Source organism: Hypanus sabinus, chromosome 2 (genome assembly GCF_030144855.1).
Source record: "Hypanus sabinus isolate sHypSab1 chromosome 2, sHypSab1.hap1, whole genome shotgun sequence".
Taxonomy (NCBI): Eukaryota; Metazoa; Chordata; class Chondrichthyes; order Myliobatiformes; family Dasyatidae; genus Hypanus; species Hypanus sabinus.
Genome location: NC_082707.1, coordinates 154855714 through 154869126, shown reverse-complemented (window position 1 = coordinate 154869126; position 13413 = coordinate 154855714). Strand labels below are relative to the sequence as shown.

At 39.9% G+C, this 13413-nt stretch overlaps 1 protein-coding gene across 2 annotated transcripts; it reads left to right on the top strand.

Moving 5' to 3' along the window:
• Positions 1 to 612: 612 nt before the first annotated feature.
• Positions 613 to 11717, top strand: dact1 (dishevelled-binding antagonist of beta-catenin 1). Of its 2 annotated transcripts, XM_059957122.1 has the most exons (5): positions 613 to 1189; positions 3046 to 3178; positions 4052 to 4117; positions 6188 to 6343; positions 9604 to 11717. In XM_059957122.1, exons 1-5 carry the CDS (start codon positions 848 to 850, stop codon positions 11472 to 11474), a joined length of 2568 nt encoding a protein of 855 aa, XP_059813105.1. In that variant the 5' UTR covers positions 613 to 847; the 3' UTR covers positions 11475 to 11717. The 2 variants fall into 2 exon arrangements, with proteins under 2 accessions (XP_059813105.1, XP_059813114.1); XM_059957131.1 differs by lacking the exon at positions 4052 to 4117 and having other exon boundaries at positions 615 to 1189.
• Positions 11718 to 13413: the final 1696 nt, after the last annotated feature.

The following is a 13413-nucleotide window of genomic DNA, read 5'->3' as shown; positions in this document are numbered from 1 at the left end:
ACTCCGACTCTCTCTCCGCAGATGCTGCTCGGCCTGCCGAGTTTTTTTTTGTGCTTTGTACCTGACATTTATCTGAATAAGATCTCGATCCGGAACCGGCGAAGATTACCCGCGACTCTGCCTACAGACTCACGTCGTTATGCCTCGTCAACTAATCCACTGAGTTCAAGCTATACAGTTTATACTTTACCGTGCGCTTTTAGTATCATTTACCCGCGCCTCCGTCTAAATGCGCAAATGCATTCCCAATCTGCTATTATCGAATAACACAGGTCTGATTGTGAAAATTGTCAGTTATTGAAAATGGGTTTTAAAAGTGTCCACCCCCGGGGTTTCATATGTTTTTTTTTAAATTATGAAGATAAGAACATTCTTATTTAAACGAAGAATAGCTGTTTATTCAATGTTCTGTTTTTAAACGTTGAATACCGATCCTCCCCACCCCCCACACTCCAAACAGGAGGTTCCCCTTTAACAAAGGTGGTGTCCCGGTGCTGTTTGATGTGGCCGCTCTGTTCTGCTATAGTTCATCACAGTTTGATTAGGATTAGAGCGGTGCTTGTGCCGGGGCGGCAGGACGTAACTTGCGGGCTCACGTACAGGACGCGCCTGGGTGCTTCTGTATTTGAGTCAAGGGGAGAGGGACAGTGGAGCTGTCAACTGCCGAGGCTGCCGCAACGTTTCTGAGGAAGGAGTGCAGTTTGTGGTCTTCATCTCATTAACCCCGATCTGTCATCCCGGGAAAACACCCCGGCGGAGGGGATTAAAAATAGCTCTTCCAATATCCGAACAAAAGGAGAACACTGCGGGAAGCCAGTGTTAGCAACTGAAGCAGAGCCTTTTTATTATGCTAAAACAGACGTCCGCTCTTTTAACGATGCCTGTTAACGGGATTCGGCATCCGATAAAACTGGAAGGGGAGACCCGAAACCGGGAGAAAGCGGAGGCTGAGAGCGATCGGTGCCGGACCCGAGACAGGTTCGAGGCTACCTTGGCTGGACTAGGAGAGCTGGATTTGCTGAAGCACAGACAGGAGTACTTGGTTCGGGGTGCAATGGAATTACTGAAAGCTTCTGAGGACACTGCAGCTCTCAAAGGCGAAAGGAGAAAGGGATCTCAAGGGGAACTTTATTTGACCCCTGAGGAAAAGCAATTAGAAGATAACATTATCATGTTAAGGAAACAATTGGTGAGACATTAAAACGAACTGCTTCTAAAATAAAGATGTATTATTAGCGTGATGCTCTTGATAATTGCAGCTGTATAATGACATTAACTGTAAATCTTCCCAAATATCATCCTACATTTTAATTAGCCAATTCAGCGTCATACTTTGCAACGTGGCTTGTAAAATAATACTAGAGTCCATTATAGCAAAACAGAATCGAAGAATCTGGGAGACACGGGTCTATTCAAAAATGTAATTCTCTCGTATAGATCTTTAATGATTTCCGCGTTTGCTTTGAGTGACCTTCGTACCATGTTAATTACTGATTTACGTACAGCTGAATTTCATGATCTTGCTGAACAAGCAAGCGAAAAAGTGAAGGGTTTATTGAGAGCATAAACTTTTTTTTTGGCCCCTTGACTTTTCTGGCTCGGGATTGCAGCTGTGCGTTTGTGTGTCTTTTAAAAAAAAGTGGGGCGAAGTAGATCAGTTTCCATTTGTACAGAGTAACAATCGGACTGGACTGTACAATATTGCTGTGGAAGGCGTGTGATAGAGGGAGCTGGTCGTTAATGGCAAATGCAGCTGGGGCATTTACAGCGAGTTCGATTAGTCTTTTGAAATGGCAGAGAAGGAGTCGTAGCTTTTTGTTAAAAAATGCAATAAATTGACTTCCTACGAATGAAATAACAGCATAATACTAATCTCTTCGGAGGAGGAGGTCCAGCTGTACATTTTAAACCCCTTTGGCTGGTTGTAGTAGACATAGTGACTTAAATGAACTTTACAAGCGGACTGCGGCTCTCCGGCAGAGCGGGAGGCTGGAACCTGCTTATGTTACCGATCAGCTGACCGAGATGAAGCAGACCTTGCCTCTTTCTGTGCAGTGTCGCTGCATCGTTTAATGGAACAATAGAACGGACCGTAGCTTGACAAAATTGTACATCTGGTTATACTCCTGCCCCCAGTTGCGGATCTTGACTGTTGGAAATTATTCTGGACGTAACTGGGTTAGCTCTTCTAGGATTATTTAGTCCTAAATTTCTGTATCTATATATACACAGAGGTGTGTGTGTGTGTGGGGGGGGGGGGGGGGGAGACCCGCACACTGTGGGGCAGTAGTTCCAGGGTATATTCTACTCCATTCGGTAGGCATTTGGAAAAGGTGTTCTGTCAACGCCTATTTTTTTAAAGGCATTAATTCGACCATGCTTGACAATGGGGGAAAAGGCTTAGAAACTGTATGTCAATTGCTAATAATTCATGGGTTTATCAATGACATTGAACTTTCTGCCACGCCGGATCCACAGACGATCGAATTCATTGCGGGCACTGGCGTTGCTCGTTTCTTTAAGATAGCTTTTTGAAAATAAAAGTCCACATTGTAATCGTTTGAGTGTGTGTAGATGGCAAGTTGCCAATAATGAAGTCTGTTTCCCCCTTTCAGGAATTTCATCTTCTGCTTTTGAACCGAGTAGCTAACAGTATTTTTATTTTACTTCGTGGCTGTAATATTCTATGAATAACTGACTGCATTCAATAATTCTCTAGAGGGAGCCGGGATATTTAACCAGTTTTCTATATTTTAGCAACCTGTATTCATGTATTCCAGAATTTTAAAGACACAATATATGCTGCAAATATAACTTCATTGATTTAACCGAGGAGTGAAAAAGTTCACAATTAATTCCTTTTATAAATCAGCAATGTATGCTGCCATTTGCAGGAAACACACCTGAGATTTCATGATGTGACTATGATAGTGGAATGTTAAACATCAGTTAAAGGGCAGAATTAATAGCTTTCTTAGCATTCACTAAGTCTGAATTCATTATTTCTGCGATTGATTAAAATGTGTTGCTGCTCGATCTTTACAGAACTGTTTGAGAAGGAGAGATGCTGGCCTCATAAATCAGCTCCAGGAGTTGGATCGACAGATCAGTGACCTTCAGTTGGATGTGGAGAAGGGTCCAAATGACAACCTAGAAACAGACAGCAGACCCAGTTCAGGTCAGTCTGTTTGTGGTAGACATCTGGATATGCACATCAAAGGATGATTCATAGGAGTAGGAACACTTACACTGTTGGACTACCAAATATCCTCTGCAGTTCTTAAATCTACTTCCTTCTCCATTTGATCATGTTGTTTTAAAACCTTGACAATTAGAATCTGATTACAAGCTTGGCACTGCAGTAGTTTCAGAAATTTTGTATTATCGCTTTTTTCCTCTGTGCTCACGGACTTCAAAATGAAAAACTTCAGTTAAAACCCTCCATTTCACCAAGTTGTGAGCATGTGAATATAGGTGATAGTCGTACAATTACCTTAGCAAAATAGTTTGTGTTAAGTAATAAAATTTGGCAACACAAACAATTTGACTGCCAACTATTTTCCATGAACATTACTGACATCCTTCACATACCAGAATATCCCAGAAAGAATTACATCTGATGGTTATTCTCTGTTGCTGTATACACAAATGTAACAAGGCTATATCCCACAAAGCAGTCAAGAGCTAACAACAACTGGTTGATCTGGTTTGGCATTGAGCGCGCAGGACACCAAGAAAATGCTTTGATTTTCCAATTGTCTTCCATTACAATGCACCATGAAGTCACTGACAAATGTCTGGAAGAAGGGTCTTGGCCCAAAATGTTGACTGTTCATTCATTTCCGTGGATGCTGACTGACTTGCTGAGTTCCTCCAGCATTTTGTGTGTTTTGCTATCTCATCTAAAAGGCCACTTCCAAAACTGCAGTACTGACGTATTGCAGATTCACCATTCTACATTATGTGCTCAAGTCTGGGACAGGGCTTGAACTCATGACCTTCTGATTTGGAGACCACCCTAAATTACATTTTTTTTCCTTTGTCCCTCTAGTTTTGGCAGGGTATTCCACTTTTTTAAAAAAGCTGTGCTGCTTTGGGTTTCCCAGTGGCTTAGTAGGTAAGTGTACCATCCTCTGTGTCAGTAACCCACCTAGCGATTATGCATCTGGAAGGTGCATTTAACCCTTGGTCTGTGTTCATTAAATATGTCCAATAAGTGGCAGCAAATTTAGAGTTTCAAGCAGCTCTGATAATCCTAATCACTATCACTCATACTGATGTCAAGCAAGGACCATATTGGAAATAGCTTATAATTGACACATGTACCAAAGTGCAGTGAAAAGTCATCTTCCATACTATTCGAACAGATCAAACCATTACATGGTGCATTGAAGTAGAACAAGGTTAAATGATAACAGACTGGAGAATGAAGTACAACAGCTTAAGAGGAAGTGCATGATCATAACAAGGTAGATTATGAGGTCAAGAATCTGTCTTAATGAACTAGGGATCCATTCAATGTTCTTATAGAAGTGGGGTAGAAGATGTCCTTGAGCCTAGTGATATGTGCTTTCAGGCTTTTGTATATCTTGCCTGATGGGGTGGGGGTGGGGGGGGGGTTGGTAGAAGAGAGGATGTGCAGGGTGGGTGGACTCTTTGATTATACCATCTGCTGAAGTAAGGAGTAGTATAGACAGTCCATGGAGGGGTGATATATTTCCATGATGTCTTGAGCTGTGTTCACAACCTTCTGAAGTTTCTTGTGGTTGCAGGAATACCAAGCATCTAAATTAGGTGCTTTCTATGGTGCATTGATACAATTGGTAAGGGTTGATGAGGGCATGCCAGATTTCTTTAGTCACCCAAATAAGTAGAGACATTCTTGGCTGTGCCATATTTGATACTTAAATATTGGAAGTCAATATTTGAGCTGCTGGAAAAAATAAAAAAAACATTCGCTTTGTTGGTCGCATGTACATTGATACATACAGTGAAATATGTCAAATAAAATCAGCTGGGGGCTGCCCGCAAGTGTTGCCATGCTTCAGGTGCCAACATAGCATGCCCACAATTTACTAACCCTAACTGTACGTTGTTGGAACGTGGGAGGAAACCAGAGCGCCCAGAGGAAACATGCGGTCACAGGGAGTACAGACAATCTCCTTACAGCAGTGGGAATTGAACCCTGATTGGCTGTCACTGGTGCTATAAAGTAATTGCACGAATGCTATATGACTGCTGCCATGCTGAACAGCTTGTGCGCTAATAAATTGGGTGGGAGTGGAATAGAAAAATTGAGATAATGAAGTAATATGAAAAATACTAAGCACATATATTTTAAATATTGCTAACTATCTTTGGTTTGCTTTAATGTTAAATCTTAAGCGATCAACAATTTTGTTTGAAATACTGTAAAGTAAGCAATATACGGTTTCCTTTAAGGAAGGTAAATGTGTGAAAATCTCAAGTTATATGGGATGTATACCAAATATCATTAAGGTATTTGATTGGTAAGAAGACCTTTAACTAATGCACATATCTGCTCTACCACTTCTTTTTGTTTCACTCTATTTGAATTATAATGTTTTCATTTATAGGAAAGAACCCAATTTGATAGCCAAAATAATACAAAAGTAAAATCATTAACCTGATGTCACCACTACTGCCCTATACTTCAGAATTTCTAATTGCCTTAAAAGGTGAATGTTCTTCCATGGGCCAATAAAACTCTGTTTCAAATACTTCTCATTTTCTCTTTTCTTTATTAATATATTTTTACAATGATGTTCCTTTGCTGCTGATGTCTTCAACTGTATTATAAAGCCTTTACGTTTTTGCTTGTCTTTTAAGTACTTGTTTATTAGAAATGTATTTTTTGTCATAAAACTTCTGATAGAAATTATCCAAACATTTTAAGGTTACACCCAAAATAGAGTCCAACTTATTGCAGCTTTAACTGAAACGTGCTTTTCTAAAAAAAATTAATGCTGTTTTGTCACCTGAACTAAATTTTCTTTTCAAGAGTTTCAGTACCCTAATCAAATATTATGATCTAATATTCTCTTGCACTACACCATACACGGTGTCTATATTTTTGCAATATCTAGTTATATTGAAAAATTGAGTAACTTCTCTAACAAATTTATGTGGTATATAGAAAATTCATTTTGCTCTTTGATTTTGACAGGTTTTTACGAAATGAGTGATGGAGCATCTGGGTCACTTTCAAACTCCTCTAATTCTGTTTTCAGTGAGTGTTTATCCAGTTGTCATTCCAGCACCTGCTTCTGTAGCCCACTGGATGCACCACTGAACATTACAGATGGCCGCCCTAAGTCCACAGGTAAGAGACATGTAAATGATTGTTATGACTGAAATTTGTCAATAATCTTGTCATCTGACTTGCAGTTAATATGGAGTTGGGTATCTTCTTGTTAATGCGGTGATGCTTGCATCAGATGCTGACCAGCAAAAAAAAAGCAAAATTGTATGAATTAACTTTTTAGTTTATAACATTACAGTTGTGGTGGGAAGAACAGAGATGATTTCTTTGCATTTTTCCCCTAAAATGCATCATCCGATTGCATATTTGCAACTAAAATGCAGAGAGGCCACACCTTGAGGTTTTTATTGATAGCTGAATACTTTATCAAGGAAGATGGGTATTCGGGTTTATCTTGTCCATCTCTTGACTGGGATCCACTTATGAAGAAGCTTACAAATTGGGATTCTGATATAACATGGATGTACACGATTAAGCCAATCCCCTCTGTGCTGGCTTGTGATTTTAAAAAAACATATTTTATGTATGTATAGTGGATTCCAGTTAACTGGGATGCATTGGAACCAATACATTTTGACCCAATTGAATGGTTACTCCAATTAGCCAAAGTTTCATGGAAATAGTTAAAAAGGTATAAAAAAGACAAATGACCCATTAACCAAGTAACAAATTAAGCATTTAAGTAAAATACAGAGTAAATTAGAACACCACCAAAACTACTACAGTACTATAAAACAGTGTATTAGTTCCTAATAGTTATCAATGGAGGAAATTCATTCAATGAACATTGCAGTGTGTGGGATGTCCAGGGAGGGGTAACACCTCTGGTGAAGGGGTTTGTCATGTCCATTCTGGGGCAGTTCACTTGTTTTTAGTCCCTACTGGACACTCAGCTCTCACCTGTGGCACCAAGTAACTGTCAGTGGCCGCACTCCAGTATACTGCTTCGACAGGCTGGCTAAACCAGGTGAAGGTGGCTGGCGGGCCTCATACCCTGGTGAAACACGGACATGCCTGTCCTAGCATGTGAATTCAGCTCCAGTGGGCTAGGCAGATAAGACCAACAGTGAGATCCAACTGCCAGGAAGATGGTTCCTCAACACTTCTTGGGGAGCGAAGGACGCGGTAAGGCGTGGAGGAATTATGGTCATCCACTACAATCGAGGAAGACCCCAGTTTGTAATGACTACTCATACCATTGGACCTGGAATTCTGAAATTAAGAGATCAGAACTGTCCTAGTGTAATTGCTTTTCTACTTTAAAAACATGTAGTTATTCCAGTTCCAATGTAGCACAAAAAACATAATATATAGAACACAATAATTACAAAAAATCCACGATAAATGTAAACACATAAGATAGCACATGCACGTAGATTGTATGTCCATAGAGTGACGCTGGGTATAAGAGTGTCTGTACATTAGATGACTCTGACAGGGAATGATAAAGTAGTGGTGGTTTGGGATGTGGAGGGATGGATTAATGGGTGGAGGTGTTGATCAGCCTTACTGCTTGGGGAAAGCAACTGTTTTTAAGTCTGGTGGCATGGATGCTACACAGCCTCCTCCCTGATAGGACTGGGACAAACAGTTCATGAGCAGGGTGGATGTTATGATGTTACTGGCCCTTTTCTGGCACCTTTCTGTATATATGTCCTTGATGGTGGTTTGTCTGGTGCTGGTGATGCGATGGACAGATTTGACTACCTATTTTCGAGCCTTCCTGTCCACTGCAGTGCAGTTTCCATACCAAGCAGTGAAGCAGCTTGTTAGGGTGCTCTATAATGCACATCTGTAAAATGACGTGAGGACAGATATGCATAGACAAGCAGATATTAAAGTTGTGCTTTATAATCTGGTTTGTTTTTTAAAAATGGTGTAAAACATAACATTCTAACAATTACACTTTAGGAGGCAAAAGGATATAATTTCAGTGTCGCTTCAGAGTTTGGTTTGAAGTCTTTGAACTGGAGTATTTCAATGGCCCTGATACTGCTATTCTGATTAGCAATGTTCATTTTTACAATATGAAGACATAATTCAGCATTTATTTGTATATTTCATACTGTTGCATGCTAACAGTGGATCATGATTTAGCTGATCAAACTCAGATAAAATTCTCTTATTACTGTATTATTTGCTGTGACTCTACAGCCATAGCTGTGCCATCTTCGATTTCATTGGTATAAACTGTGATTTTGAGTTAAACAATTTCAATGTTCCTAGTCCCATACCAGAGAAATAAACGTAAAACTGTAGGCTGGCGCTTTGGTTTAGAACCAAGGCTATGCTACAGTATAGGTGGTACTATTTCTGAAATGAGTTGAGTTGATCTATGTACCCTTTGGAGATGGATATAAATATGATTTTGAATAACAGAATTTATCTCCAGTGTCATGCCAATGCTTTATTCTTCAGTGTTACTTGGAGAAATGGCTGTCCTTTAGCTAGCACATTTTTCTAGCCATTTTCAATACCTAAGCTTCAGCATTACTTCAGCAACTGTCAATGCTTCTGAGCAGAATGTTCACTTCTAAACAGCCAATTTGTAAAAGAAAATTGAAAGTCAACAAGAAATATAATTTATAAACCACCTTTTTAATATAATAGAAAACCCAAAAGTGTTGCATAAAAGCATCAAATACAATTCATAAACATGAGGAAGTGTGCAGATGCTGGAAATCCAAATCAACACACACAAAATGCTTTAGGAGCTCAACAGGCCAGGCAGCATCGACGGAAATGAATGAACAGTTGATGTTTGTGACTGAGACACTTCTTCAGGACTGAAAAAGGGAAGACTCCACCAAGCCTCTCACCTCATTTAACCTGTATATCTCCTCCTCTGAGGTGAATTCCTCTTTCCCTTTCTCCTATGGTTCACTCTCCTCCCCTAACAGATTCTTTATCTCCAGCCTATCTGGCTTCACCTATCACCCAGCTATCCTGTTCCCCCACCCCTCCACTTTTTTTATTCTGGCATCTTTTCTTTTTCTTCTTACTCCTGAAGAAGTATCTCTGCCTGATATGTCAACTGTTTATTCATTTCCATTGATATTGCCTGACCTGCTGAGCTCTTCCAGCATTTTGTGTGTGTTGTTCAACTAGAATTTGACGGTTTCATATTCTGATGACTGACCTCAAGCTTTCTCAGGGAGCTAAGTGTTGAGGGACCTCTTAAAGCAAGGTATAACAAATGAGATTCTAGTATTTCCAAATGTTATGGAAATCAGGTTAAAGCATGGCTATAAATACTACAAGACTGAAATATTGATGTAAATAAAGTGAGACCTTTTAATGCCCATTTTTTTTATTTGCAGAGGATTTCATTGGCTGGAGAGATTATGGAGAGGAACTTTTTGAATGCCAATATACCGGTGTTGTTCGACGTTCGTTCTCTGTACCCTATTCTAGTTCCATTGATGTGGTCACTGATATTCATCCCAAGTATCAATGTGACTTGATTTCTAAAAATGGTAATGATGTGTATCGATACCCAAGCCCTCTACATGCAGTTGCCGTACAGAGTCCAATATTTTTTCACCCGGCAACAGGGAGCGTTAAAGAGGAAGAGGAGAAGCCTCAGTGCGGTGCGGGCACTTCCTCAGTGGCATCAGGGTGTGAACCTGTAAAAACTGACTCTGCTGCTCCAGCCTCCCAGAACAGTCCTTGCCCAGTGGTTCACCCTTCAACAATGAAAAGACTGGATAATTATATACTTGGCCTTGTTCAGAAGAAAATCCAACCCCTTAGACCAAATAAGCCAAGGACCAGCCTAAATACAGATCCATTGAAAGGGATCTTGAGGCAAGGTAGTATCTGTGTCAAACAGACAATTGTACCCAATAACACCGATTTGAAAATGTCTAAAAATGTTCACACCCATCCTCCTGCATCTAATGGGTCTGAATGCAATGTAGCATCCCCACAAAGGCAATTTCCAGGCAATGAAAATAAGCAGAACCAGAAAAACATGCAAGAATCTAAAATAGAATCTATAAATACCCAAATAACTGTTGTTCCATCTACTGTTAATGAATTTCAGCTGAGTAGCTTGCCTAAAAAAAAGGCCAATGTGTTGACCAATGGGCTAACTAAATGTCCTGTGACTGTAGATTACCAAGAAGGGAATGGTGAATGTGGCTCTTGTACACCTAAAGATAATGCACATCAGCATTTCTCAGGACATGAAGAAAAGGTCATGCAACCTCTTAAGGTGGCAATTCCCAAAAGGTCGCAAAGATCACCAATGGCTTCCTTTCCCATAGAAGAAAGAGCACCGCTAGATGCAAGGAGTGAAGCATCCTCTGTACAGAGTTTAGAAGATGATGGGCAATTAGTCAATAGCCAATTCATTCCAGCTGAGCAACAAGTGATAAAATCTCACAAAGATTCCAAAAATGTAAAGATCAGCAAACTTAAGAGCTCCACATTGAAGTCCAGGCCCCACTGTGACAGAACTCTTCAATCAAATGTTCAGACCTTGAAACAAAAAACAAAAGTTATTCCAAAAAGATGCCACTTTTCTGATGACATTGATCACGTGAAACGAAATGTGAGGAGGCCCTCGTCCAGAACAAAGAAGGCCTTCCACACCATATCTGAGAACAGTGTTCTCGGAAGACAGACCGGGACCAAATCTACTAGGTGCAGCGGACTTGGAAGGGAAGCTGTCCTGGTGAAGCCCAGGTACAAACAAAGGATTGATTACCGGAAATGGAGGTCCTCGGCTGAGGTTTCTCGTGAAGAAGCAATGAAACGCTTCAGAAGGCACAACAGAAAGGAGGTGCTGTGTCGTGTGCCTGGTGTGTACAGGCAGAACAATGGTGTTTGTGCTCTACGGGGAAGTGATTCGGAGTACTCTGCTGAGTGTGAGTCTTTGTTTCACTCCACTGTGGCAGACACTAGTGAGGATGAGCACAGCAATTACACCACCAATTGCTTTGGAGATAGTGAGTCCAGTTTGAGCGATGTAGATATTGTCGGAGAAACTACTTCATCCAGTGACTCAGATGAAAACAGTGCATTAGTCTGGTCACAATTTACCCAGTCTCGACCTGCACAAAAGTCAGCTGCAGAGTTAAAGAAGTCTCCACCGAAGGCCTTTGTCAAAATCAAAGCATCGCACAATCTAAAGAGAAAGATTCTACGTTTCAGATCAGGTTCACTAAAATTAATGACAACTGTATAAGGGAATCTGACATTTATATTGAACTCCATGTGATGCAGGATCTTACTTTGAATTGTACACTTAAAGATTTAAAGAACCATTTGTCAGAAATAAGCATGTAGGTTTTAAACTGTCAGTATTCTGTGCATGATATTATTGTTCAATATTGGCTCTAAATTGTACACTGCTGTTTGTATATAGTACCTGTACATTAATACAAGTTGTTTCATTCTTTAATAAATTGTTTTATCTTGAATCTTTAAACTGTTTTGAAATTTGCTTCATTTTGTTCTTTTACATTGTGCAATATAGGTCCTCCCCAGGTTACAGCAGGATAATTTTTCCCTGAGAACTGTTTATAACCTGGACTGTTTGCAAGTTAGAAAAGAGGTTGCAAAGTGAGTTTCCACATGGCAAAAGGTACCTGCAGCTCTAATACCAGTTTTTATGTAAATACCTTACCGAAAATGGGTTTTCGTGAACTGGGGAAGACCCGTAATTTGAGATGGTTGGTATTAATTAAAATGCAGCCTTACACTCTAAGTATTGTTTGAGGAAAAACAGTTTATGTACAAGGGTAGGAAAGATGACCAAAACTTGTCTCTGCTGCCAATGCAACATTCCTGAGATTAAAATAATCAGTGAGTAAGTAATTAAAAGAGCTATGGAACAAACTGGGGAATCTAAATGTCAACGTTTACATTTATCGTGGCTCACCCTACTGTTCTGACAATGAACCGTAAAATATTACAGTGTTTGATAGAAGTACCTACGTTCAGGAGGGGCGTACACATTGGTTTGATACATTTAGTTTGCATGCCTGATCTTTCATTACATTATATAACTCACTTGTTTTTTTGTAAGGTTGTGTTTCATTTGTGTGTTCTAAATTGTCTTTGATATTTGCACCATAAAGTGTGGTGCTGTATTGATGGCTTTAGTTGGGGCTAATACAATAGAGAAATATAGCCTGTTGACAAATGCTTTTAGCTCTCCAATATGCTAGAATACATTTGGATCCCCCCTTCTGATCAGTGTTTCCCCCCCCCTCTTCTAATTATGAAGCTGGTTATGGATTAATGACAAACTAAGCTTGGCCAACTTTTATTTATTAAGTCAGAATGAAGAAGTATTTTCAAGAGGTGAGGGGAAACGTCTGGACACTTTAAGAATTTGATTCAATTCCTTTTTAATTTGATTTAGTAAAATATTTTACCGGTGTATTTTTTTAAAAAGTATCATGTGGAGGTACTATGCGTATTTTTTTTATTACGTAGAGAAGACAGCAAGAACAGGCCTTCCAACCCAGTGAGACAACATCACCCAATTACATTTTCTGATCAATTAACCTACTAACCCACATGTGGGAGAAACGCATAGAACTCAGACTAGCAGAATTGAGCCCGGGTTGCTGGTGCTATAATAAGATTACATTAACTGCTGCACTACCATGCTGCCCAACAAACTCTCTCATTAACACGGGAATAGAGAAAGTCATATAATCCCTTGAGTCTCTGTCATTTAAATAAAACTGTTCTGTCTCATCTTCATGGTTCTGTGCTTTTCCCATGTTCCCTGATGCTCTGTCAATCACATTGGATATTTTTTTTCTGCCTGTGTTTAGAGAGAACTATAATTTTTACCGTTGGATTACTTGTACGTGTTCTGATTCCAATTGCTTTATGTTAAATATGTCCTAATACTAAGAGTATTTATTACCTTAATCTCATGCAATATTGCGAAGGGGCTGATTATCCTCTTTAGTCCTTTCCTGAAATAAAGTTGAACAATAGGAGAGAATAAGCCGAAATGGGGATTGTGGAACTAATTCTACTTTATTACTTCTGCTTCCCTTTCCTCCGTTCCTGCCAAGGTTTCTGCCGGTAGTGTTTTCACCTTGGGACAAGCGCAAATACCGGCAGGGGAGCATGAAAGAGAGCGAGCAAGGGGAGCAGAACCT

Excerpts from the sequence above, each read along its gene's own strand:
- dact1 (XM_059957122.1), top strand. The coding sequence starts at position 848 with ATGCTAAAACAGACGTCCGCTCTTTTAACGATGCCTGTTAACGGGATT. Across the intron at positions 1,190-3,045 it reads TCATGTTAAGGAAACAATTG|AACTGTTTGAGAAGGAGAGA; the intron begins GTGAGACATTAA and ends CGATCTTTACAG. Across the intron at positions 6,344-9,603 it reads TGGCCGCCCTAAGTCCACAG|AGGATTTCATTGGCTGGAGA; the intron begins GTAAGAGACATG and ends TTTTATTTGCAG.